We start from the raw sequence: 25,514 nt of genomic DNA on the forward strand, positions 1-25,514 counted from the left end.
CGGGGGCTCCGGCGACCCCAGCTGGCCCAGCCCCCTTCCCCGGGTCCCAGGCACCCCAAGTTCTCCGCTGGCCGGCGGGGCCCCGGGGCGCCGCCCTCCGCGGGGGGGAGTGCGCGGTGGGAGGGGGCGGGGCCGGACGTGGTGGGGCGCCCCCCGCCCCCCGCGCGCCCCCCGCCCCGCGCGCGCCCCCGCCCCGCGCGTGCCCCCCGCGCGCCCCGCGCCCCGCGCGCGCCCCGCGCCCCCCTGCCCTGCGCGTGCCCCCGCCCCGCGCGTGCCCCCGCCCCGCGCGTGCCCCCCGCCCCGCGCGCGCCCCGCGCCCCCCTGCCCTGCGCGTGCCCCCGCCCCGCGCGTGCCCCCCGCCCCGCCCCCGCCCCGCGCCCCCCTGCCCTGCGCGCGCCCCGCGCCCCCCCCCCCGCCCTGCGCGCCCCCGCCCCGCGCCCCCCCCCCGTCCCGGACCCTCCCCTCTCCCCGCGGGGGGCGGGGCCCCGGGGTCCCCAGAGGTGCGTGAGCCCGCGGGGGGGTACCCCGCACTTGTCACAGTGTTTCCCGTTTGCTCCCCGCCCAGGCCCGCGAGGACCGCCCCGGGGCGCCCCGGACCGCTGCTGCGCCCGCGCCCGCCAGAGCTGACCCCGGAAGGGTGAAACCGCCCCGGGCAGGTGAGTGGGGGCAGCGGCCCAGGGCGCGCTGGGGGCGGAGCTCCGCGGGCCCCGCCCCGGCCTCCCGCGGGCCCCGCCCCCGCCCAGGCCCCGCCCAGGCTCCGCCCAGGCCTCCCTTGGGCCCCCCCCCCCGCCCAGGCCCCGCCCCGGCCTCCCCGGGCCCCTCCCCCGCCCAGGCCCCGCCCAGGCTCCGCCCCTGCCTCCCGGGCCCCTCCCCCGGCCAGGCCCCGCCCCGGCCTCCCGCGGGCCCCGCCCAGGCCCCGCCCCCCCAGTGTGCGCATCCTGGCGCTGGGCGGGCCGGGGGTCTGCGCCCCGCGCTGTGCTGCGCTGCGCCTGTGAGTGGCGGTGGGGAGGTCAGTCCCCACCCGTGCCCCTCCCGCGGTGGCCGCCTCCTGTATCGCCATGGGCGGTGGCTAGCGGCTCCCCGGAACCCAAAGGAGCTGGGTTCAAACGCCGACTTTGCCTCCGATTGCCGGGGCAAGTTGCTGTACTTCTCGCCGAGGAGCCCTCCCTCCCTTTCTCTCCACCCACCTTTCCCTCTCTCGGTGTTTTTCTGGTAGTACTGGGCTTTGAAGGCAGGGCTTCAAACTTGCTAGGCTGGTGCCCCACCACTTGAGCCATGCCTCCAGCCTGTTTTGCTTTGCTACTTTTGAGATGGGATCTTACTTTTTGTCCAAGCGGGCCTGGACAGGGATCCTTCTATTACGATTTCGTTAGACAGCATGACAGGCACACACCCATCATCTTTTGCTGTTGAGGTGGGGCCGGGGTCTTCCTAAATGTTTCTTTGTAAGATGGTGATGATGATGGTGATGATGATGATGATGATGATGATGATGATGATGATGATTTCGGTCATAGAGGTTGAACTCAGGGTCTGAGCAGTCCCTGAGCTCTTTCATTCAAGCCTAGCTCTCTACTATGTTGAGCCACAGCGTTGCTTCCAGTTTTTCTGATGGTTATTTGAAGATAAGCGTCTCATGGACATTTCTGCCTGGGCTGGCTTTGAACTCTGATCCTCAGCTCTCAGCCTCCTGAGCAGCTAAGATTACACGCATGAACCACTGGTGCCCGGCCATAGATTTTTTTTTTTTTGGCACATGTCAGTGCTAGGAGGAGGGGGTTCACTGATATTTTCACACATGTACACAATGTATCTCATCCATCTACCACGCTCCCTCCTCCCTCCTCCCTCCACCTTCTTAAAATAATTTCAACTAACTTTTTTGTTCTATTTTCATATGAAGTATTTCAACCATACTCATTGTCATTCACCCACTTCTCTACCCGCCCCCCACCTCCCAGCAGAACCTGTTTTACTCTCCGGCCATTCATCTGAAGTCTTACTAACTTTTTGGCCTGGACTAGGCTCAAACTGTGATCCTCCCAAGCATCTAGGGTTATAGATATGAACCAACAGCACTGTCTTCTCTGAATTGTCTGACAAATTGGGTATGAGACTGCTGTCCTCATAAGCTTGTTTCTAAATGTAACAATCAATGTCCAAAAACTGCAGTGCCTCCAGCTAGGAAAGCTACCCTGAGCACCTCCTGTCATGGGGAACTGGGAGAATGATCTGGCAAATGCTATTTGAGGTGGTTAGAGCAGAGCAGTAGAAATATAAAATAAAGGCTGCGGTGTGTTCAAGGAGGGTTCCGCACAGGGCAGGGACCCCTTTGGGCCAGGGATTCGGCTTTAGTGTGACAGCAGCACACTCCATGTGTCACAGCGTGAGCACACCTTCACAGGGGCGCTGGGCCTACCGCTCCCATGGAACTGCTTGGGACACGGGGAGCCTGTTCCAAATAGCTATGTGATTATGGAGGATCCTTTGACTTTTCTGGGCACTGGGCATAGTGGATGGCCATCTTGGTCAGTTGCTTTCCTCTTCAGTCTTGATTTCTTGCTCTGTAAAACAGAGCTCATAATATCTACAATTAACTCTCTAATGCTTAGCCACTCACTGTAATGATTAACCACCCTAGATACACTTGTAAAAGGCACCTAGCATAGTCTATAGTGTGTGGCAGGCACTTCAAAGGTATCTGCTACCTTTAGGTGTCTCTTTCTTCCTCTCCCCGGCCACCTGTCATTAAGACGGGCCCTAAACAGCAGGTGCAGCCCTCCCTGTGGTTTGATGAGGAGTGGTAAAATGAGAAGGTAAAGAAAACTGAGAAGCAGAAAGCTAAGGGTTGCAAAGCGTGAAGCAGTCTGGTGTTTAGGGACTGTAGAGGTTCTTCTGGCCAGCCATTGTGGCCCTAGGCTTTGGCATGTAGACAGTTGAAGTCTGAGAGATTGAGATGGTCCCTGGCTTGCAGGACTCTGAGGAAATGTCATTCTTTGGGTCTTCCCTTGGAGACAGCTCGTGTCTGGGAAAGCCCAGTGCCAAGGCTCTAGGCAGAGGTTGACTTCGAGGGACAATAAACAGAAGGCTTGGGGGCCCGTCTGGCTTGTGTCCACTGCTGGACTTCAGTGTTGTCTAAGCAGGCTGGAGCTGGGCCCAGAGGCAACCTGAGTCAATATTGACCCTTCTTGGCTGGCCAGCCTGGTTCTTCAGCCTCTCCTTGAGCCAGTGCTGACATACGCCAATGAATGGTCTTCAGCATCAGATTCTTTTTTTTTACAAGGGGGGGGCGGGGTGTCCGGTCGTGGGGCCTGAACTCTGGGCCTGAGCGCTGTCCCTCAGCTCTTCAGCTCAAGGCTAGCGCTCTACCACATGAGCCACAGCGCCACTTCTGGCTTTTTTTCTTTTTGCTTATGTAGTGCTAAGGAATTGAACCCAGGGCCTCATGTATGCAAGGCAAGCGCTCTACCACTGAGCCACCTTCCCAGCCCCCATCAGATTCTTGTGTGTATGTACCAGCCCTGACTGAGGACCTGAACTCAGGACCTAAGCATTATTCTTTAGCTCTTTTGCTTAAGACTTAAGCCACAGCTCCATTGTGGCTTTTTTGTTGGTTGATTAGAGATAAGCATATCATGGACTTTTCTGCCTAGGCTAGCTTCAAACCTTGATCCTCAGAACTCATCCTCTTGAGTAGCTAGGATCACACATGTGAGCCACCGGCACCTAGCGATCATTTTGTTGGTTGTGGGTCTTGAACTCTGGGCCTGGGCACTGTCCCTCAGCTCTTCGGCTCAAGGCAAGCACTCTACCTCTTGACCCACTACATTACTCCTGGTTTTCTGAGTGTTTTATTGGAGATAAGAGTCTCATGGCCTTTCCTGCCTGGGTTGACTTTGAACCATGATCTCAGCCTCCTGAGTAGCTAGGATGACAGGCGTGAGCCACTGGCACCAGCTTCATTGTACTCTTTTAAACAACACTTCATGTAACATGTCAGCCTAGAGGCTGGGTGCCCCAGAGTGCTGACTATTAAAAATACCCAAGCTATTCCCTGAGCGAGAATGTGCTGTTAGTCCCCAGCCTCCTGCCTGGCTGGATGTGTGGTCACCAACAAGGATGCTGAGGTCTGGAGGGTAGCCCCCAGGTTCATGCTGGACAGGAATCTGATAAGCAGGCCTTCAGCATTCCTGTGAGGAGCCCAGCCGTGTACCCCCACCCACCCCAGGGTGCCCCCCCCCGCCACGGGAGCCTTCAGCAGGGTATCTTTGCTCTGGTGGGACCAGGCGCCAGCCTCCTGTCTTCCCATTCATCTGGACAGTGTGGGCATGCCCAATAGGCTCGTTTCAAATGGACAGCAACCTCCCAGCTTGCTCACCCCACAGTCTGCTTTTTTTCTGGTGCCTTCCTGGGGATCCCTTTCATGTCCTCAGCATCCTTTCCTGAAAGCGACTCGCTGTGTAAAAATGGCAAAACGCTACTCAAAGCCAGGTCTGGAGGGTGTGGCGGCGGCCTCTCTGAATGAAAAGCAGGGATAGTGCCTTAGAACAGCCCCAGAGCTGCTTCCCACAGAGGAGTTCTGGAAAAACGAAGTGTGTTTGGGACAGACGTAGCTTCCCAACGGGGCATCTCATGGCAAGGCTCACTTGAATATCTACACTGCCACGAGCTTTGCACACAGCCCTCGATCTCTCTAGTTTTGTCCTGGAGCTGGGAGGCCCCATAGTTCTGGTGTCTCCCTGAGTAAGAGCTGCCGATCACCCCATGTGGCTCCTAGGGCCCCCAAGCTCTCTGTCCTACATTGCTGTGAGCCCACTCTGGGGTCAGGCTGAGCCCCTCGGCAGCGGCCTTGCTTCTCCCGCTTGCCCACGGTTCCCAGTGTGGCCTTTTCACCTTACTGGGTGCAAAGGGAAACTCTGGTTCTTCGTGCGAGGTGAGGGTCAGCCTACAAGTTAGGGCAGCCCCAGACTCCCCAGGCTCTGACTCACACAGGCTCAGGAGAGAACTTGCGGGCAGGGTGCAGGGAGCTGGCTGTGCCCACCTGCTTGGCACACCTCCCAGGAGGTTGCTATGAAGACTTCCGCAAAGGGAGCAGTGGAGCAACCCTACTGCCTCCAGGGTGGGCATGGGACCCAGCAGGGGCTTGGCATCAAAGCTGGGCTCAGGCCCCTGACTGTCATTTCTTCTTTTTTGGGGGGGGGGAGTCCAGTTGTGGGGCCTGAACTCTGGGCCTGGGCGCTGTCCCTCAGCTCTTCAGCTCAAGGCTAGCGCTCTACCACTTGAGCCACAGCGCCACTTCTGGCTTTTTTCTTTTTTCTTATGTGGTGCTGAGGAATCGAACCCAGGGCCTCAGGCATGCAAGGCAAGCACTCTACCACTGAGCCACCTTCCCAGCCTGTCATTTCTTCTTTCTGTCTTCTTTCAGCCACATCTGGATTATGGATAATTAATAATAATAATAATAAGTCCTACCTCTCAGGGCTGCCAATCTCAGAGAGGGCCTAGCCATAGTAAGTGTTCAAGAAAATCTACTGCCCTGAGTAGCTTTTGCTTCTGAGTCTCGCTTTCCTCCAACGCAACACCATAGTACCACTCTTCAGGGACCCAAGACCTTTGGCTTCCTGAACCTTCCAAATAGCTAAGCCCTCTGGTCTTCTGGGTGTGGCAGCGTTTCCTCCAGAATGCATCTGCCAGGAAGTGGCAGGCTATGCTGCCAAGCTCCTGCTCAGCCGGACCCGTGCCAGGGAGCTTCCTCCACAAACCGGTTTGGGCTGGTCTCTTCCCTCCTGGCAGGGGGCAGCCTCAGCTGACCCAGGCTTGGGGCAGCAGCAGGAAGGTAATGCTCAAAGCATCCATCAAATGTGGAAGTGCATTCCTAGCCTGGGGTCCAACCTCAGTGTCAGGCAGGAGCACCGAGGCCACCCGGGCCTGGGCTGGCATCCTGTTTCTGCCCATTTCTACCTTGACTCCAAGGCCTACACTGTTTCTTTCAGGCGAGGAAGGTAGCAAGAGAGGGACTGGTCACCAGCGGGAACTCTAGCCTTCCTCTTCGCTACTCAGCTGTATCTTCTTTGATGTCAGCTTCTGGAAGAACCGAGTGTGGGACACGGATGGGTCCTATGGTGGCACTTGAAAGATTGCGTGTCCTCATTTAATGGAGGATGCAGCCGCCACCTCCCTCCGTCTCCCTGGTTACTGCTGGTTTCCTCAGACCTCAGCCACCTGAGCAGCTAGGATTACAGGGGTGAGCCACCAATACTGGGTGTTTTGTTTTTGTTTTTTTCTAGAAAAGGAATCTACCAGGCTGGGAAGGTAGCTCAGTGGTAGAGTGCTTGCCTTGCATGCATGAGGCCCTGGGTTCGATTCCTCAGCACCACATAAGCAAAAAGAAAAAAGCCAGAAGTGGCGCTGTGGCTCAAGTGGTAGAGCGCTAGCCTTGAGCTGAAGAGCTGAGGGACAGCGCCCAGGCCCAGAGTTCAGGCAAAAGAAAAAATAAAAAAGGAATGAACTATCTTTAAGGAAAATGTGGAACAGAAAGACGAGGTAGGGTGAAGCTACCTGTAGCAAACACAGCAGCAATTTCAATGTGTTTCCTCCCACTGTTTCTACTGCAGGGCAAATCATCCACATCAAATGTGTACCATCAAGAATTTCACTTTGCGCACGCACGCGCACACACACAACCCACCGTAATGTTTTCATTTGTTTTGGGGACCCATGGCGGGGAGAGTGGACAGGTTTGGGTCTCAGCCCTCACCCCAACACCAGCTTCATTGTTTTATCTTTCCTCAGAGGTAGGAGAGCTATCTATCTTCAGGTAGTCCAGGGGTGTGATGTGAAGTTTCTTTTTAGGTTCCCTTTTCTGCTCTTGGGAACGTAGTTGCTTCAGCTACATTTACTGAAAAGCTGATCCGTTTCCACCCTTGAGCAGTGTCACCTTTGCCATCAGTCAAGTGGCCTCACAGGAGGGGGTCTATTTCTGGAGTCTCTCTCCTGTCCCATTGCTCTACCTGTCAATCCTTCTGCCAATTCTACGTTGTATTAATTATGGCCGCTCTATAATAAATCTTGGTCTATTTTTAGTATAATCCTCCCTCTTCGTTCTCTAAGATCAGCCAGCTATTCCTGGTTCTCTGTGTTTCTCTGTACATGGTAGGATCACTGTGGCAGTTTCTGCCAAAAGAAACATGCTGAGACTGAAATAAATCTGTAGGTTAATTTGGGAGTAATTGACATCCTCACAGGATTAAATCTGCCAAGCCATGAACACTCCTTAATAATAAGGGTTTGTACTTTTCAGTGTTTTCAGTGTACTTTCGCATAGCTTTTGTTAGATTTATTCCAGGCTATTTGCTTTTTATAATGTAAAGTTACATGGTATCTTCTTACTTCATTTTCTGTTTGCTGGTTGTAGAACATAGAAATTCAGTTCACTCTCTGTGTGTTTGTGTATGTGCATGCCCGTGTGTGTGTGTGTGTGTGTGTGTGTGTGTGTGTGTGTGTGTGCGCGCGTATGTGTGTGTGAGTGTGTGTGTGTGAGTGTGTGTGTGTGTGTGAGTGTGTGTGTGTGTGTGTGAGTGTGTGTGTATGTGCTCACATATGCCTGTCATGGAGCTTGAACTCAGGGCCTGGGTGCTGTCCCATTAATTTGTTGTTGTTGTTTTTTGTTGGTCATGTGGCTTGAACTCTGGGCCTGGGCGCTGTCCGTCAGCTCTTCAGCTCGAGGCTAGCGCTCTACCACTTGAGCCACAGCGCCACTTCTGGCTTTTTCTGGTTATGTGGTGCTGAGGAACCGAACCCAGGGCCTCATGCATGCAAAGCAAGTGCTCTACCACTGAGCCACCTTCCCAGCCCTATTAGTCTTTTTTCACCCAAGGCTGGCACTCTACCACTTGAGCCATAGCTCCACTTCTGGCTGTTTGGTGGTTAATTGGGGATAAGGGTCTCTTACTCCTTCCTGCCTGGGCTGGCTTCAAACTGTGAGTCTCAAATCTCAGCCTCCTGAGTAGCTAGGATTACAGGTGTGAGCTGCCTGCACCTGGCTCAGGCAGCTCTACTTTGTGTCAAAGTATGTCTCTATTCACAGACTGAGGCAGGAGAGAGACAGGCCAGCTCACGTATCCAGGGATGGATGTGAATGACCTTTGCAGAATACACACCCTCTGTGGCAGAAGGCAGAGGCCCTAAGGGAGAAGGTTGGATTTTATCTAACCACGAGGACTCTGCACTCTGGACACAGAGTGAGGTCCTTGGGACCCAGAACTCAGAATGTAGGCATGACCCCTTAAGAAGTAAATGTGAAAATTTGCGATCCCAGACCTCTACCTGCCTGAGGACCACCGTCTAGAGGCCCTGAGCTTAGAGACGAGTGCCAAGAATGGCAGCATAGCAAGAGAAAGAGCCTTTGTCTGCAGGAAATCTGCTTACCTAGCACTCAGTGAACCCTGGGAGCTGTCCGCCATGACCTTGCCCGAGAGGTGAACACCGAGGCCCAAGTTCTTCAGGTAACTCCGTCCAAGTGGCTGCAAATTAGTGGCAGACGCTCCCTGAAATGGCTGCACTTTGAACAATTGAAGGCACCGCTTTGAGGGAATGGCGGGGAGACTCGAAAAGTAGTGGACAGTCCCAGAGGCCTGCTGCGGATTCACGGTGGCCGTTCCAGCCCTTGCCTTTCTCAGTGGACACCAGCTGCCTCCCAGGCCTGCCATGACCACTCCAGACCCTGTGAAAGTGACCAAGACAGTGATGGAACCAAAAGAGAAGCCAATGGCCTGCACACCAGAGTTGTAAGCAGACGAGTCACAGATGGCGTCCAATCAGGAAGCACACGAAGTCATGAGCGGCAGTGTGTACCTGAAGCCTCAGCTACTTGGGATGTTAAGGCAGGAGAATCATTTGAGCCTAGGAGTTCAAGTCTAGCCCAGGCAATACAGTGAGACCAAGAAAGAGAGACGAGAGACAGAGAAAGGGATAGAGAGAGAGAGAAGGATGGAAGGATGGATGGAAGGAAGGAAGGAAGGAAAGAAGGAAGGGAGGAAAAGAAGGCAGGCAGATGTTTTGTTTCTTGAACTTGGGAAGTGATACTGAGAACTAGTGGCTCACGCCCGTAATCCTGGCTACTCAGGAAGCTGAGATCTGAGGATCATGGTTCGAGTCCAGCCTGGGGAGGAAAGTCTGTGAGACTCTTATCTCCAATTAACCACCGGAAAACCGGAAATGGTGCTGTGGCTCAAAGTAGTAGAACAGTAGCCTTGAGCAAAAAGAGCTCAGGGATAGCGCACAGGTCTAAGTTCAAGCCCCATGATGGATGAAAGAAAGAAAGAAAGAGAGAGAGAAGGAGAGAGAGAAAGAGAGAAAGAGAGAGAGAGAAAGAAAGAAAGAAAGAGAGAAAGAGAGAAAGAGAGGGAGGAAGGAGAGAAGGAAGGAAGGAATTGGGAAGCGACCGTTCCAGGTGGTGTGAGAACCCACTGAGCTGTTTTAAGTCCTTCAGATGGTGTCCGACCCTGTCTTCCATCCATTTGCAACATCCCAGGCCCTGGGCTGTCCCGAAGGCAAGACAGGAGCAGCTGTTTGGAAGTCACTGTTCCTCCCAGTTTCCCAGTTTTTCTCTCACATCTGTGGCAGCTTGAATCACTGCTCACTGTGGATGATGCTGAGACCTTAGACCACAAATCAGCCAGGGACTGACCGGCCAGGCTTGACTGCAAGTCATGTTGTGTGTCCTCAGAGCTTTGGGCAGCTCTGCTGCTGCCTTCCCCCGAGCTATCCCCAGGGTTCAGGGCCTGGGGACCTGAAGGGCCTTTCAGGTCTCCCTGTGCTAGGACATGTCATCTCAGCCTGAGCAAGAACTGCTGGACTTTTTATGAGTGTTGTGTGATCCATTAACAGGTTGTTTGTGTGTTTAGTTCAGCCTTCCTGGGACAAACCAGAGTTGACTGTGATAAACAAATACAAAATCTAACACGCCGTTGGGTGTTGGTGGCTCACATCTGTAATCCTAGCTACTCAGGAGACTGAGATCTGAGGATCGCAGTTCAAAGTCAGTGCCAGAAAGGAAAGGCTGAGACTCTTATCTCCAACAAACCACTCAGAAAACCAGAAGTGGTGCTGTGGCTCAAGTGGTAGAGCGCTCGCCTTGAGCTGAAGAGCTGAGGGACAGCGCCCAGGCCCAGAGTTCAAGCCCCAAGACCAGAAAAAAATAAATCGAACACACCACCAGCCTGGGCTTGCTAGCTTTGCTTAGGGTTTTCTCCGCCACACCCCTCTGGTGTTGGTTTGCGTCTTCCCTAACTTGTGCTCATCCATGCACATGGAGAATGGAGGCCAAGCTGTCTTCACAAAATGCCTCTGTTTGCCTTCCTCCCCTTTGTAACTCGTGGACAATGGCCCGGTGTTTGTAATGGACTTTGGATGTTATGAAAACACCCCCTACCGGAGGCTGGTTGTTGGGGGTCGGGGGGTTCGGCACTCACCACAGCCACCTGTGGTCTCCGCCCCTCCTGCAGGTACCATGTTTCGCAAGAAGAAGAAGAAACGCCCGGAGATCTCAGCCCCACAGAACTTCCAGCACCGTGTCCACACCTCCTTCGACCCCAAAGAGGGCAAGTTTGTGGGCCTCCCCCCACAATGGCAGAACATTCTGGACACGCTGCGACGGCCCAAGCCTGTGGTGGACCCTTCACGCATCACGCGGGTACAGCTGCAGCCCATGAAGGTGAGGAGCCTCTCCCCGCTCAGGCAAAGAACCCCTTGGTGTCCGGCACTGGTGTCCCTCCAGTGTGCCCCGCTAGTTCGTCTCGTTCCCCAGGGATTCCTCCTGAACATAGCAGTAGGGATGCCACATTTACTCATAAGATACAACGTGCCCACTTAAATTGGAATCTTATAAAACAATGAATAATCTTTTAAAGATGAAGATGATGATGATGTGCTGGAACGAGGTCCCGCTCTCAAAGCCTGAGCGCTGTGCCTGAGGTTTTTCACGCAAGGCTAGCGCTCCTACCACAGGAGCCACAGCTCCACTTCTGGCTCCCTGCTGATTAATTCGAGAGGAGAGTCTCATGGACTTTCCTGTCCAGGCTGGCTTTGAACCATGATCCTCAGATCTTAGCCTGTTCAGGAGCTAGGATTACAGGCGTGAGCCTCGGGGGCATCCGGCAACAATGACCAGTCTTTATTATATCCCATGCAATGTCTGCACCAGGGCATCCGGGTGCGAAGGTCTAAACCCGGCGTGGAGAGGAGATCTGGGGCTCTTCTGTCCTCACACACATCTACAGAAAGGAGGTGCACGCCTGCCACCCAGACACAGTTTACCCCGTCTTGTCTCTTCCTCCACAGACGGTGGTGCGGGGCAGCTCCGTGCCCGTGGACGGCTACATCTCAGGGCTGCTCAATGACATCCAGAAGTTATCCGTCACCAGCTCCAACACCCTGCGTGGCCGCAGCCCCGCCAGCCGGCGGCGGGCACAGTCACTGGGGCTGCTGGGTGACGAGCACTGGGCCGCTGACCCAGACATGTACCTCCAGAGCCCGCAGTCCGAGCGCACCGACCCCCACGGCCTCTACCTCAGCTGCAACGGGGGCGCACCCGCAGAGGCCCGGCAGGCAGCCTGGCCCGAGCCCCAGAGCCCGCAGGGCCCGCCCAGCCGGCTGGCCGCCAAGGCACACTCCCTGGGCCCCACCGAGTTCCAGGGCTCTGCGCAGCGCTGCCTGCAGACTTCCCCCACGGCCGTGGGGAGGCGCGTGGCGAAGGCCGTCAAGCCTGGCCCCGAGGAGGCCCGGCCGCAGTCCTGCCTGGTGGGCTCGGGTGCCAGCAGGCCCGGCGGGGAGGGCAGCCACAGCCCCAAGGCCCAGGACAGCAGCCTCAAGCACAGGCTGTTCCGGAGTATGTTCCTGTCCACGCCTGCGGCCGCCCCTCCCAACAACAAGCCAGGCCCCCCACCACACAGCAAGGTGGGTGAGGCTGAGGCGGCCGGGGTGGGGCTGGGGGGCAATCTAGCACTTCCTAGATGCCCTCAGGTAATGGTGAACCATTGAAACACACACGTGCACACATGCATTTCCCGTACATACACACGCACACCATGTGTATGCATACATTCACATACCTGCACACATGCACATGCACACAATGCATGCTCATGTGCATGAACATGCAACACACATGTGTGCATGTGCACACCCACACCTGAAGACACATATACATGCACACATATACACACACATGCCCATGCGCACAGACACACACATGCACACACACATCCCAGAACCACTGCCTTAAACAAGTTCCCACAGAGAGGGGAGACATTAGTCTCCCCAGCACCAAGGCCAGCCCCCGGCAGCACCGGCACAGGCAAAGGCCCGTGGCTGCGGCCGCGGTGCTGCCTGTGGTCACGGGCTTTGGTTAGAGAGCAGCGCGTGTGTGGGGAGGCAGAGGTGAGACTCGCTGCCGGGGGAGGCACGGCCAGCTGGAGAGCCAGCTGGGGCTGCTCCCCCCCCCGCCCAAGCTGGGAGTCACAGCTGCCTGCTGTCCTCCGCCCAGGGCTTTTCCCACCTGTGCCCGGAGCCTCTGCCCCAGCTTCTTGGTGCAGGAGGAAGGGCCCTGCCTCAAAGTAGTCCCCCTGGGGTCTGTCCTTCCAGTTACCCAAGAAGAAACGTGCGGCTGAGGGCGCTCGGGAGCATCTGGGGGTGGTGGAGCGTAGGGCTGCCAGTGGCCTCAGCTTCACTTCTAAATCTGTGCTCCCAGCTCCTCCCTTGGGTCTGGAGCTCTCCCTGACCCTGCTCTCCCTGGCCACCCCTGCCTCTGCAAGGTTTGCACAGCCTCACCCCTTCTCGTGTCCTTCTTTGTCTCCACAGCCCAACTCCGCTTTCCGACCGCCACAGAAAGACTCCCCACCAAGCATGGTGGCCAAGGCCCAGTCCTTGCCCTCAGACCAGCCCGCGGGTACTTTCAGTCCTCTGACCACCTCGGACACCAGCAGCCCCCAGAAGTCCCTCCGCACAGCCCCAGCCGCCGGCCCCCTCCCAGGCCGGTCTTCCCCGGCAGGGTCCCCCCGCACCCGGCACGCCCAGATCAGCACCAGCAACCTGTACCTGCCCCAGGACCCCACGGTGGCCAAGGGCGGTCTGGCTGGTGAGGACGCGGGCATCGTGACGCACGAGCAGTTCAAGGCTGCACTCAGGATGGTGGTGGACCAAGGCGACCCTCGGCTGCTGCTGGACAGCTACGTGAAGATCGGGGAGGGCTCCACGGGCATCGTGTGCCTGGCCCGGGAGACGCACTCCGGCCGCCAGGTGGCCGTGAAGATGATGGACCTCAGGAAGCAGCAGCGCAGGGAGCTGCTCTTTAATGAGGTAGGGTGCCATGATGGACACAGATGGACATGGGGGTGGACACGATGGACACGGTGGAGAGGAGGGCAATGCGTGCCCAGACAGCAGGACCCCTCTGCAGGGGCGCAGCGGCAGGTGGTCACATCCGGGGGACACAGTGAGACCAGGTGTCTGCAGCTGTGGCCCTAGCTCACAGGCACGTGCTGCTCTGCTGCCCCCAGGTGGTGATCATGCGTGACTACCAGCACCTCAACGTGGTGGAGATGTACAAGAGCTACCTGGTGGGCGAGGAGCTGTGGGTGCTGATGGAGTTCCTGCAGGGCGGGGCCCTCACCGACATCATCTCCCAAGTCCGGTGAGCAGCTGGCGTCTTGGGCTGAGGGGGCCACCTCACCGATCCCTCGGGTCATTTGAAGCCCCCTGTCTGTCTGGGGTAAGAGGCTCACTGGGTGTCGGGGCTGGGGAAAGCAGTCCAGGCTACAGCCTGATCAGGCTGCTGAACGCATTGCCTGGGACCTGTGGGGCCCAATGCCAAGGACTCTCCATCATAGCCCTGCATCCCTGCCATAGCCGACTTGCTCCTCCATTGGGGACTCCTGCCCTCCCCTATCCCTGCCTTCCCCTCCCCTGCCTTCCCCTCCCCTGCCTTCCCCTCCCCTGCCTTCCCCTACCCCTGCCTTCCCCTACCCCTGCCCTCCCCTACCCCTGCCTTCCCCTCCCCTGCCTTCCCCTCCCCTGCCTTCCCCTACCCCTGCCTTCCCCTACCCCTGCCTTCCCCTACCCCTGCCTTCCCCTACCCCTGCCTTCCCCTACCCCTGCCCTCCCCTACCCCTGCCCTCCCCTACCCCTGCCTTCCCCTACCCCTGCCCTCCCCTACCCCTGCCTTCCCCTACCCCTGCCTTCCCCTACCCCTGCCTTCCCCTACCCCTGCCTTCCCCTACCCCTGCCCTCCCCTACCCCCTGCCCTCCCCTACCCCTGCTTCCCCTACCCCTGCCCTCCCCTACCCCTGCCCTCCCCTACCCCTGCCTTCCCCTACCCCTGCCTTCCCCTCCCCTGCCTTCCCCTACCCCCTGCCTTCCCCTCCCCTGCCTTCCCCTACCCCTGCCTTCCCCTACCCCTGCCTTCCCCTACCCCTGCCTTCCCCTACCCCTGCCTTCCCCTACCCCTGCCTTCCCCTACCCCTGCCCTCCCCTACCCCTGCTTCCCCTACCCCTGCCCTCCCCTACCCCTGCCTTCCCCTACCCCTGCCTTCCCCTTCCCCCTGCCTTCCCCTCCCCTGCCTTCCCCTTCCCCCTGCCTTCCCCTCCCCCTGCCTTCCCCTACCCCTGCCTTCCCCTACCCCTGCCTTCCCTTCCCCCTGCCTTCCCCTACCCCTGCCTTCCCCTCCCCTGCCTTCCCCTCCCCCTGCCTTCCCCTACCCCTGCCTTCCCCTACCCCTGCCTTCCCTTCCCCCTGCCTTCCCCTACCCCTGCCTTCCCCTCCCCTGCCTTCCCCTCCCCTGCCTTCCCCTTCCCCCTGCCTTCCCCTCCCCTGCCTTCCCCTACCCCCTGCCTTCCCCTCCCCTGCCTTCCCCTCCCCTGCCTTCCCCTACCCCTGCCTTCCCCTACCCCTGCCTTCCCTTCCCCCTGCCTTCCCCTCCCCCTGCCTTCCCCTACCCCTGCCTTCCCCTACCCCTGCCCTCCCCTACCCCTGCCCTCCCCTACCCCTGCCCTCCCCTACCCCTGCCTTCCCCTACCCCTGCCTTCCCCTCCCCTGCCTTCCCCTCCCCTGCCCTCCCCTCCCCTGCCTTCCCCTTCCCCCTGCCTTCCCCTCCCCTGCCTTCCCCTTCCCCCTGCCCTCCCCTACCCCTGCCTTCCCCTACCCCTGCCTTCCCCTTCCCCCTGCCTTCCCCTCCCCTGCCTTCCCCTTCCCCCTGCCTTCCCCTCCCCTGCCTTCCCCTACCCCTGCCTTCCCCTACCCCTGCCTTCCCCTACCCCTGCCTTCCCCTTCCCCCTGCCTTCCCCTCCCCTGCCTTCCCCTTCCCCCTGCCCTCCCCTACCCCTGCCTTCCCCTCCCCTGCCTTCCCCTACCCCTGCCTTCCCCTACCCCTGCCTTCCCCTACCCCTGCCTTCCCCTTCCCCCTGCCTTCCCCTCCCCTGCCTTCCCCTTCCCCCTGCCCTCCCCTACCCCTGCCCTCCCCTACCCCTGCCTTCCCCTACCCCTGCCCTCCCCTACCCCTGCCTTCCCCTACCCCTGCCCTACCCTTCCCCCTGCCTTCCCCTCCCCCTGCCTTCCCCTACCCCTGCCTTCCCCTACCCCTGCCTTCCCCTACCCCTGCCTTCCCCTACCCCTGCCTTCCCCTACCCCTGCCTTCCCCTCCCCTGCCTTCCCCTACCCCTGCCTTCCCCTACCCCTGCCTTCCCCTACCCCTGCCTTCCCCTACCCCTGCCTTCCCCTCCCCTGCCTTCCCCTTCCCCCTGCCTTCCCCTACCCCTGCCTTCCCCTACCCCTGCCTTCCCCTACCCCTGCCTTCCCCTACCCCTGCCTTCCCCTACCCCTGCCTTCCCTTACCCCTGCCTTCCCCTACCCCTGCCCTCCCCTACCCCTGCCTTCCCCTACCCCTGCCCTACCCTTCCCCCTGCCTTCCCCTCCCCCTGCCTTCCCCTACCCCTGCCTTCCCCTACCCCTGCCTTCCCCTACCCCTGCCTTCCCCTACCCCTGCCTTCCCCTACCCCTGCCCTCCCCTACCCCTGCCTTCCCTTACCCCTGCCTTCCCCTACCCCTGCCCTCCCCTACCCCTGCCCTCCCCTACCCCTGCCCTCCCCTACCCCTGCCCTACCCTTCCCCCTGCCTTCCCCTCCCCCTGCCTTCCCCTACCCCTGCCTTCCCCTACCCCTGCCTTCCCCTCCCCTGCCCTCCCCTACCCCTGCCTTCCCCTACCCCTGCCTTCCCCTCCCCCTGCCTTCCCCTACCCCTGCCCTCCCCTACCCCTGCCTTCCCCTCCCCCTGCCTTCCCTACCCCTGCCTTCCCCTACCCCTGCCTTCCCCTACCCCTGCCCTCCCCTACCCCTGCCTTACCCTTCCTCCTGCCTTCCCTGTCCAGGCTGAATGAGGAACAGATAGCCACTGTGTGTGAGGCTGTGCTGCAGGCCCTGGCTTATCTGCATGCCCAGGGTGTCATCCACCGGGACATCAAGAGTGACTCCATTCTGCTGACTCTGGATGGCAGGGTAGGCTCTCCCTATTCCTGGGCACGGCTGTCCCCCCCCTCCCCCCCCCCGCCCCAAACTCCTGGGCTCTCCAATCACTGTGCTTTCTTCTGGTCCTCCATCCACCGACTCCCCTTACCACTCCAGGTGAAGCTCTCAGACTTCGGATTCTGTGCTCAGATCAGCAAGGATGTCCCCAAGAGGAAGTCCCTGGTGGGGACCCCGTACTGGATGGCTCCGGAAGTGATCTCCAGGTCTCTGTACGCCACTGAGGTAACCCTCCACCCACCCCCAGGTCCTCCAGAGCAGCTTGGGAGCGTGGAACTCTTTTGCTCCTCCCTTCGGGAGCTGCATCAAGAGCCGTGCTTCTCAGGGCCCCCCTTAATCGATACTCACCCCCACCCTGGGCAGCACCAGGGTTTGCACTCAGGCCTCAACCTTGCTAGGCAGATGCTCGCTGTACCCATGAGACAAACCTCTAGCCTATCCCCCCTCCTCCCCCTGGTTATTTTTAGATAAGGTCATTTTTTATTCCAGCCTGTGCCTGGACCAGGATTCTCTCGGGGCTGGGGTGACAAACACACAGCACTGCACCCAGCGTCTTCCGTGAACATTTTTTTCCCCCAGGCTCACTCGGTCTGGCTCCTCCCATAGCTGGGCTGACACCTCCCGTCCAGCTACTGGCTAAAAAGAAAGCGATCTCCCGTGTATGGCCAGCCTATCCTCGAACCACCGTCCTCCGGCTTCGGGTGGGGCTGCTGTCTAGACCTGGCTGGCACACGAGTCTGCAGCAGTTCCTCATTCCAGGGACACAGTGGGGTGTCGCCAGCAGCCCCTTCAGAGAGGGCAGACAGCGCTGCCGCTGCTGGAACCCCTGGGAGACGTAGCCGAGCACCGGGCAGCCGCTGGGGGGCAGCGGGCTGGGGAATGGCAGGCCGAGGACCCATGCGCCCCCACCACCCAAGGCCAGACTCCCGCCGCGGGCTCAGGGCTGTGCTCTTCCCACAGGTGGACATCTGGTCTCTGGGCATCATGGTGATTGAGATGGTGGACGGAGAGCCCCCCTACTTCAGCGACTCGCCGGTGCAAGCCATGAAGAGGCTCCGGGACAGCCCCCCACCCAAGCTGAAGAGCTCCCACAAGGTCAGCTGTGTGCAAGCTGTGACCCCCACAGACCCCATGTTTCCTGAGGTCGGGGGACCAGCACCTAGGTTTGCTGGTGGGCCCAGCATCACCCCTCCACTGCGATCCCCACAAAACCCGTGTGTGCAGCCGTGTTTCCAGGCCCCCCCTCCCCCGCCAGTCCTGGGAAGCAGCACAAACCCCTCTGCTTCATCTGTCAGGCCCACCCCAGCGCAGTGAATCCCCAGCCCAGCTCTCCACCCCTCCTCACAGGTCCACCCCAGGCTGGCAGCTAGACCGACTGCTGGGAGGCACTGCCAATTAGTATGCTAGAGCGTAACAGCACCCTGAGGGCTGGAGGCCTGTGCACATGCCCGACAGTCCAGGACTGTGGGCTGGGCTGACCCGCAGAGCACATCTTCCAAGACTAGTGGCCACAGAGGAGAGAGAGGAGACTGACAACTGGTTAACAGCCCAGAGAAGGTGGCCTTGTGCAGCAGCCCAGGACCCAGGCTCAGAATGAAGCCAGATAAAGTCATGCCCCAGACTCTAAGGCCTAGGGCAAGATGGCATTCTTCCTTCTGAGGGCCCACCTTTCTCTCTCTCTCTCTCTCTCTCTCTTTTTGTCAGTCATGGGGCTTGAACTCTGGGCCTGGGCGCTGTCCCTCAGCTCTTCAGCTCAAGGCGAGCGCTCTACCACTTGAGCCACAGCACCACTTCCGGTTTCCTGGTGGTTAATTGGAGATAAGAGTCTCACAGTCTTTCCTGCCCAGGCTGGCTTTGAACTGTGATCCTCAGATCTCAGCCTCCTGAGTAGCTAGGGTTACAGGTGTGAGCCACCAGTGCCCGGCTCTTTTCTATTTTTCTTTTTTTTGGGTCCAGTCATGGGGCCTGAACTCTGGGCCTGGGCGCTGTCCCTCAGCTCTTCAGCTCAAGGCTAGCACTCTACCACTTGAGCCACAGTGTCACTTCCGGCTTTTTTTTTCTGCTTATGTGGTGCTGAGGAATGGAACCCAGGGCCTCAGGCATGCAAGGCAAGCGCTCTACCACTGAGCCACCTTCCCAGCCCCTGTTTTCTATTTTTCAAGCGCACCTCATCCTCTACCTTTTTATCTTCAAGAAAGATACACGGCAGCCTTGATAAACACACGTCCTCAGTACCCACTGTGCAGATGAGGAAATGGAGGCCCCCTAGAACCCCAAGACTGGGTCATGATGCTGAGCCTGAGGGCAGACAGCCCTGGGGTGCAGACAAGGGCAGTGGGCTCTGTGTGGAACCTAGCTCCCCAGAGCCCCGGGTACCCTAACTCCACTGCCTGGCAGGCTTGCAGCCCAGCGGCTGAGCCACGCCTCCCCACCCCCACCACCCCTTCCCCACAGGTCTCCCCTGTGCTACGAGACTTCCTGGAGCGGATGCTGGTGCGGGACCCCCAAGAGAGAGCCACAGCCCAGGAGCTGCTGGACCACCCCTTCTTGCTGCAGACGGGGCTACCCGAGTGCCTGGTGCCCCTGATCCAGCTCTACCGCAAGCAGACCTCCGCCTGCTGAGCCCACGGTGGCCCACCGTGCCCTGACCTGTGTCCTCGGGCGGGGGGGCCCCCGGGCAGCCAGCCCGCTGACCGCACCGCCTGCCTGGGTCTCTCAGTATTCTCTCCAAAGATTGGCTGTGAACCCCCACCCCTGCCCTCTTCCCACCGGGACAGGCCGGACCTGCCACGCCAGGACCTCGCTCCCGTCCCGGTCCCCGGTGGAGAGAGGCTTCTCCAGGACGCCCTGTCCTTTACAGGAGCATTTCTAAGAAACCCGGAGAGCGCTGTGTGTGGCTGTCTACCAGGGTCCTGGGGCTCCAGGGCAGGGGGCACCCCCCGCTGCTCGTGGGTACTCACTGCTCAGCTCTGGCTTCAGACCTTGGGGTCTTAGAGGGAAGTTGTATTTGCCTGGATCATTCTCCAGGGCACAGCCCCCAGCCCTGTCTCTTCCCACACAGCCTGCGCAGAACTGTGAATTGCCTGGGCGTAGGCCAGGGGAGGGGGAGGGGGAGGAAGAGTGGAGTTGGTGTTCAAAATAGTATCACTTTACAGGGTGGAGAGAACTCTGTGTGTGTGTGTGTGTGTGTGTGTGTGTGTGTGTGTGTGTGTAAGGGAGAAATGTTACCCCAATGGCTTGGGTGCCTCCAGTCAACCCCACAGCCAGATTCAAGATGGCTGCCCCGCACCCCTCCCCAGGCCTCTCGGGAGATTCCCCCCCTCCCCCCCCCAGCCTGGCTCTCCACTCATGTTTTCACCCAACCAGTGAAGGCGTCTGTCTGCGGGGCTCTCAAGGTTTCTGAGCGTCTCTTGTGCTGTGGAGCCAGAGACAAGAAGAGCAGGAGTGAATGTCGTCATGTCCTTGTCACCTACGTGGCCAGCTCATCAGGGACCCACCTGTCCTCTACAGACACTGACCCAGGGCAGAAGGCAGGCCACCTCCCGGGGTCCCCCCATCTGAGGGAGCCCGCCCTGCCGCCCGCAAGACACCTGCCTTGGGTCCTCCTGGGCCCCCACTTTCCTGGCCCCGGTGAGGCAGGGAATGCCAGGGAGGAGCCCCGTGTCTGCGCCCCATCCGGATAAGATTTTTACATTTCTCTGCTCCCCTAGTGGCCTGCTTTAAGGCGAAGAACTTTTTTTTTTTTTTTTTTAAGCGTCGGAGTTAAAAAAAAAAAAAAGCATCCTCCCCAGAAACTTTTGTGAATTGTTTGCACTTGTGCCTGTTTTAAATTAAACTGAATGTTCAAAGCTCTGGGCTCTGCACTGCCTGTGGGGTGGGAGCTAGGCCCTCCTGCCCTCCCCCCCCCCCCACGGCTTGAGTCTGCACAGCAGCAGCCAGACTCCCTGGCAGACAAGGAGCATGGGAAATGAGGGGCCCTCGAGGCCGAGGACGATGAGGGACGAGGCAGGGCTTCTCCCCAAAGGGAGAAGATACTGGAAGGCACAACGCTCTGTGGTGACCACTTTCTGTACCAGCCTCCTGTCCCCTGCTTCTTTCTTATACTCTGGCCCTCAACTGTCCCATAGGAAGTGGCCTGGAACCCGTCCCTGCCCACTTCTCCCAATGAAGGACAGTGTAGAGTTACGAGAGCTGGTTAGCAACGGGAAGCTGGGAAATCCAGGTTGTCCAATTCCATGCCTCCCCTCCTGACACCCAGCACAGCGGGCATGGAACCTCCTGGCCAGAAGCAGGGGGCCTGGCAGACCCCTGTACCCCCCAGCCCTGCAGCCCCTGTAACTCACTCCAGGAGGCACCCAGGAAGGATGGGCAGGGAGACGGAGGGCCCCAAAGAGCAGCAAGCTCCAGGGAAAGCAAATGCCTCCTTCCATTCCAATCATGAAAACGAGGACAAGAGGGAGGAGCAGGGGGCAGACAAGGCAAAGAGAGGCCCAGTCTCGCGGTGGAATGATACCGGGTTTATTCACTACTCTTTGGAGTTCTGTTAGTTCTGCCTCTACAGTTGTCAGTCCAAAAAGGTTTGCACACATCCTTCAGTGTCACACACGGACCGCCGACGAGCTCCAGCAGCCTGCTGGCTCCTCACAACGACAAAGGCAACGATGGGAAAAGCAAAAATCCTTGGCAAAGTCTCTGCCCTGGGGAGATCCGGCAAGGGCCCCCAGCTGACAGTGAAGTTCAAGGGAGAATGGTGACAAGGCGGTTGTAGTCCATGGTAAGGTGTCAGTAAGGACGGACAGCAAAGGCAGTCAGACACACAACTCAGGAAACACCTGCGATTTTCAACCACCATACTTTGGGCAGTTCCACAGACAGGAACCATCTCAGTTGTTTACCCAACAATAATGAGGTGATCCTCTAGGTCACCCAGAAAACCACCAGGGAGATGACAACACCTCCCCGACCACAGATCCTTTTTAAGACAAAACTCTTATATTCTTTCACCATTAAAAACTTCATTGAAATTAAACACCGTTGAAAAGGGAATACACAAGCAAGCAAGGGATCTGAAAGAAAGCAGTTTACACTTGGGGTGCAGATTACTTCCCACTCCACCCTCCCACCCTCTCCAGCTGCTCAGGAGCTCTGGCATTGCTCACCCACCACCCAGACCGGGCACTGAGGAAGGGCGAATGCTTTGGGAGGAGCTAGGGAAGGGGGAGGGGAGGACAAAACATTTCCAAAAGAAAGGGGGGACAACCATCATGGCACCTCATCATCCGCAGGTGTCAGGGCTCAGAAACCCCCAACGGGAAGAGCTAGGAGTCTGGGAAGTGAGCGTGAGCTCGGGGTGGACATTGCCACACCAGGGCGAGCTGCTTCCGTTCAGTGGCCCTCGTTTCGTTACTGTGGGGTGACTTCAAGTATCCGGATTTGAGCTCTTACACGGGGAAGAGGGTTCCACGGATAAAAGCGCGCGCAGCTCTAATCCAAATCCAACCCAAGTCTGGGCTCCGGGCCTGGGCGCGGCGCGCGGAGCCGCCACCAGGGGGCGCCGGGGACCCAGCCCGGGGCGCACGCGGGCGGCCTCGAGCGCGCGGGGCGCGCCGACACCGCTGGACCCCCCTCCTGACCTCTCAGCCTCGGTCTCCCGCCATCGCCCGTGAATTGGCCCCGGAATCAAAGCTGGGAAGCTGGGCCGGGCCCGCGTCCCCCGCGCGGCGGGGCAGACGCGGGGCACGGGGCGCGGGGGGACCTGGCCTCGCCCCCTCGCATCCATCCTCCGCCCGGCCTCCGCTCACGGCGGGGACGCCCCCCCCCCCCCCGGCTCTCTCCGGAGTTGCATGTGCCGTGAACCCGCGGTTCGCGTGGGCTCCCGCCGCCCGTCACCCCGGAACCCCCCCCCCCCCCCGCGGAGCTGCTATTTCTGGAGACATTGTCAGGTCCGCCAGGCTCGGGGCCGGCCGCGGCGTCCGGCCGCGCGCACCGAGGGTTGGGCAGGAACCACGATCGGATCGCGCGAGGCCCTCGCCGGCGCCGCCCGCCCGGGCCCCCCACGCGCGGCGGGGCCGGGGCCTCCCAGACGGAGCCCAGCGGCAGGGCACCGCGGAGGGGGCCGGCCCGGGGACCCCCGGGGGGCTTGGGGAGCCCGGGTCCCCGCACCCTGCTTCTGCCTGGGGCAGAGGCCCGAAGCTGGATTAAAGACCACCGGTGACCCCCCCAATCCTTCCGAGCCCCCAAAGCAACCCCGTGTCCGCCTCCTCAGCCCTCCCTCCCACACGTGAGGGGGAGGGAGCCGTGGGTGGTTTCTCGAACTATCTATCTCAGCAGGGCTGGGGTGAGGGTAAATACAGAAAAAAAAGGGGTGCGGGGGAGGCCGGCTGGAGACGGGGCGTCGCCGGCCCGCCCGCCGGGACAGGTCGCGGGGCACACGGGGAGCTGGACGTGGGAGGCCAAAGAACACAGAACACGGGCTCGGCCCCCCCCCCGGTGGAGGTCGCTAATGGCTGCGGGCAGCGGCGCGAGGGGCGGCCCGGGCCGGGCCCGTTTACCGCGGCGCCGGCAGCACCACGGCCTCGGCGCCCGCCGGCCAGGGCTTGGGCCCGGGCGCCGCGTGGGGCCCCGGCTCCGGGCCGGCCTCGGGCCCCGGAGCGTCCCCGACCAGGCTGGGGATGTCGGGGGCCGTGGACCGTCGGCGCAGCCCCAGGCGGCCGGAGCCGGGCGCGCCCTCGGGGTGGGGGCTGAGGCCGCCGGGCGCCTGCGCGAGGGCGAGGGGCGCCCCCTCCAGCACCTCCTGCGAGCGCCAGCGGCCGCCGCCCGCCGACTGAGGTGAGTTTGGCCGGGCCCGCAGGGCCCCCGCGCGGAGGCGCGCCGTCTCCTCTTCCGTCATGGCGCCGAGCGCCAGGCTCATGCTCCGGCCCAGCTCGGGCCGCTCGCCGCCCGGGGCCCGCGGCCGGCCCGCGCCCTTGGTGGTGGCCGCGCCGGCCTCGCCGCCGTGGCCGTGGCCGCCCGCCGCCCGCGCAAAGCGCGCCAGCAGCGGCCGCGGCAGGCGGCGGGGGCTGGGCCGTCGGCGCTCGGGGCTGGGCGCGGGCGCCGGGGCCGGGCGCTCGGGGGGGCTGTCGGAGTTGGAGCCCCGGGCCGCGGCCGCGGCGGCCGCCCGGCCCCACGGCCCGGTGAGGGCCTGCACGCAGGTCCCGTGGCCGCGGGAGGCGGCCAGCTGCAGCGCGGTGAGGCCGGCGCCGTTGGTGCGGTCCAGGCGCAGGCCGAGGCGGCGGAAGGAGCGCACGAGGAACTCGAGCACCGCGCCGTGGCCGCAGGCGGCCGCCCACATCACGGGGCTGTTGCCCGCCGCGTCGGCGGCCTCGGGGTCGCCGCTGAACTGCACGAGCAGCTGCACGGCGTCCAGGTGGCCGCGCTCGCACGCCAGGCTGAGCGCCGTGCGGCCGCGCTCGTCCCGCAGGTTCACGGCCGCGCCCTGCTCCAGCAGCAGCCGCACGAAGCGCGCGCGCAGCGCGGGGTCCGGCAGCCCCACGGCCACCATCAGCGGCGTGCGGCCCTGCTCCGCGCGGCAGTCGATGATGCTGCGGTCCAGCGCGTCCAGCACGAAGCGGGCCAGGTGCACCTTGCCGGCCTGCATGGCGTCCAGGAAGGTGCGCGTGCCCGCGCGGGGACACAGGTCCTTGGGCTTGAGCATGTCCCGGCCTCCGAGCGCGCCCGCGGGGCTCCGGCCGCCGCCGCCGCCGCTCCCGCTCCCTCCGCGCGTCCTCCGCGGGCCGCCCCGCCGCTCCGGCTCCCGCGCCGCCCCGCGTCTCGCGCGCTCCCCGGGGCCGCTCCGGCTGCTGCTCCCCGTGCTCCGGGCCCGCCCTCCCCCAGACGACGGGCGCCCCGGCTCGGCCCCCTCGGCGCTGCGCGGCCGGCTCCCCGCGAGTCCGCGCCGCTCCCCGCTGAGACGGCGGCGCCCGCCGCGCGCGCCCGCCCGCCCGCCCGCAGCCCTGGCGGGGCGCCGCTCCTCGGCTGCCGGCGCCGCTCCTCCGCCCCCTCGCGGGGGCCGGGCCACGCCGGGGCGCCCGCCGCTTCCTGGCGCGGCGAGGCTGCGGCCGGCCGTCGGGATGACCGGTTTCAGCTCGGGGGAGGGGGATCCCCGTGGCCGTGGGGGGGTGGAGGTGTGGACGGGCGGGGGGGGGGGGCGGCCGCCCCGACGCCTCCCCTGCGCGCCCTCGCGGGCCACGAAGCCGGGGAGCGGCTCCTCCTCCGCGCTCCCCGGGGAAGGCGGCGGCGGGGCGCGGCGCGGCGGGGGCCGCTCGCCGGGGCCACGCGCGGGCCCGGGCCAACCCCGCCCCCCGCCGGCGCTCCCGCCCCCCGCCTCCGCCCGCGTTGGGGCCTCGGCCACGGCGGTGCCGCGCCCGGGGATGGGCAGAGCTGGGCCTCGCGCGGGCCCTCGCCGTCCGCGACCCCACGGAGCCGCCTGGGCCACGCACGGCCCGCGCCTCCGCCCGGCGGGGAGGGCGCCTGGCCCCGGCCCGTGTCTGTCCCGAGTGGGAAGTCCATCTCCTGCCTCTCCCCTGCCTGCCTGCCGGCCGGGGACGGGGAGACGCCGCAGCCTCGGCTGGGGGGCGGTGAGAGGGGTTGGAGCGGGCATCTTGAAGTAAGGCTGAGACTTCATGTGCTGGGCATTGTGGCCTAGAGGGCGGGGAGGGGGGCGCAGAAAGTCTTCTGTTGGAGGAGAAGGAGGGGGTTCTGGACGTTGAGCCTGCCCCTCCAGGAGGAAGGAGAGCTGACTGCTAAGAAACAGGAGAGGATTCTGGGAGCCAAGGAGCCAAAGGCCGGGAAAAGAACGCCTGTAGGGGACAGGGGTTGCAGGCTGCGGTGGGGTCTTGTCCCATACAGGAGGAAACGCAGGGAAGAAGCAAGGTGTCCCGGGCAGAGCGCAGGATGGCTGAGGG

At 61.4% G+C, this 25,514-nt stretch overlaps 2 protein-coding genes across 2 annotated transcripts; one reads left to right on the forward strand and one right to left on the reverse strand.

Annotated features, from left to right (window-relative positions):
• Positions 1 to 588: 588 nt before the first annotated feature.
• LOC122114535 (serine/threonine-protein kinase PAK 6) lies at positions 589 to 19,196 on the forward strand. The gene is made up of 9 exons (XM_042687759.1): positions 589 to 656; positions 10,506 to 10,714; positions 11,341 to 11,955; positions 12,859 to 13,356; positions 13,557 to 13,690; positions 16,419 to 16,545; positions 16,672 to 16,797; positions 17,533 to 17,667; positions 19,027 to 19,196. The coding sequence occupies exons 2-9, from the start codon at positions 10,511 to 10,513 to the stop codon at positions 19,192 to 19,194; spliced, it is 2,007 nt and encodes a 668-aa protein (XP_042543693.1). The 5' UTR covers positions 589 to 656; positions 10,506 to 10,510; the 3' UTR covers positions 19,195 to 19,196.
• A 3,923-nt stretch (positions 19,197 to 23,119) lies between these two features.
• Positions 23,120 to 24,265, reverse strand: Ankrd63 (ankyrin repeat domain 63). The gene has a single exon (XM_042687388.1). The coding sequence runs from the start codon at positions 24,263 to 24,265 to the stop codon at positions 23,120 to 23,122; it is 1,146 nt and encodes a 381-aa protein (XP_042543322.1).
• Between the last annotated feature and the right edge of the window lie 1,249 nt (positions 24,266 to 25,514).

Source organism: Dipodomys spectabilis, unplaced genomic scaffold (assembly GCF_019054845.1).
Source record: "Dipodomys spectabilis isolate Male_0828 unplaced genomic scaffold, ASM1905484v1 ptg000108l, whole genome shotgun sequence".
NCBI lineage: Eukaryota > Metazoa > Chordata > Mammalia > Rodentia > Heteromyidae > Dipodomys > Dipodomys spectabilis.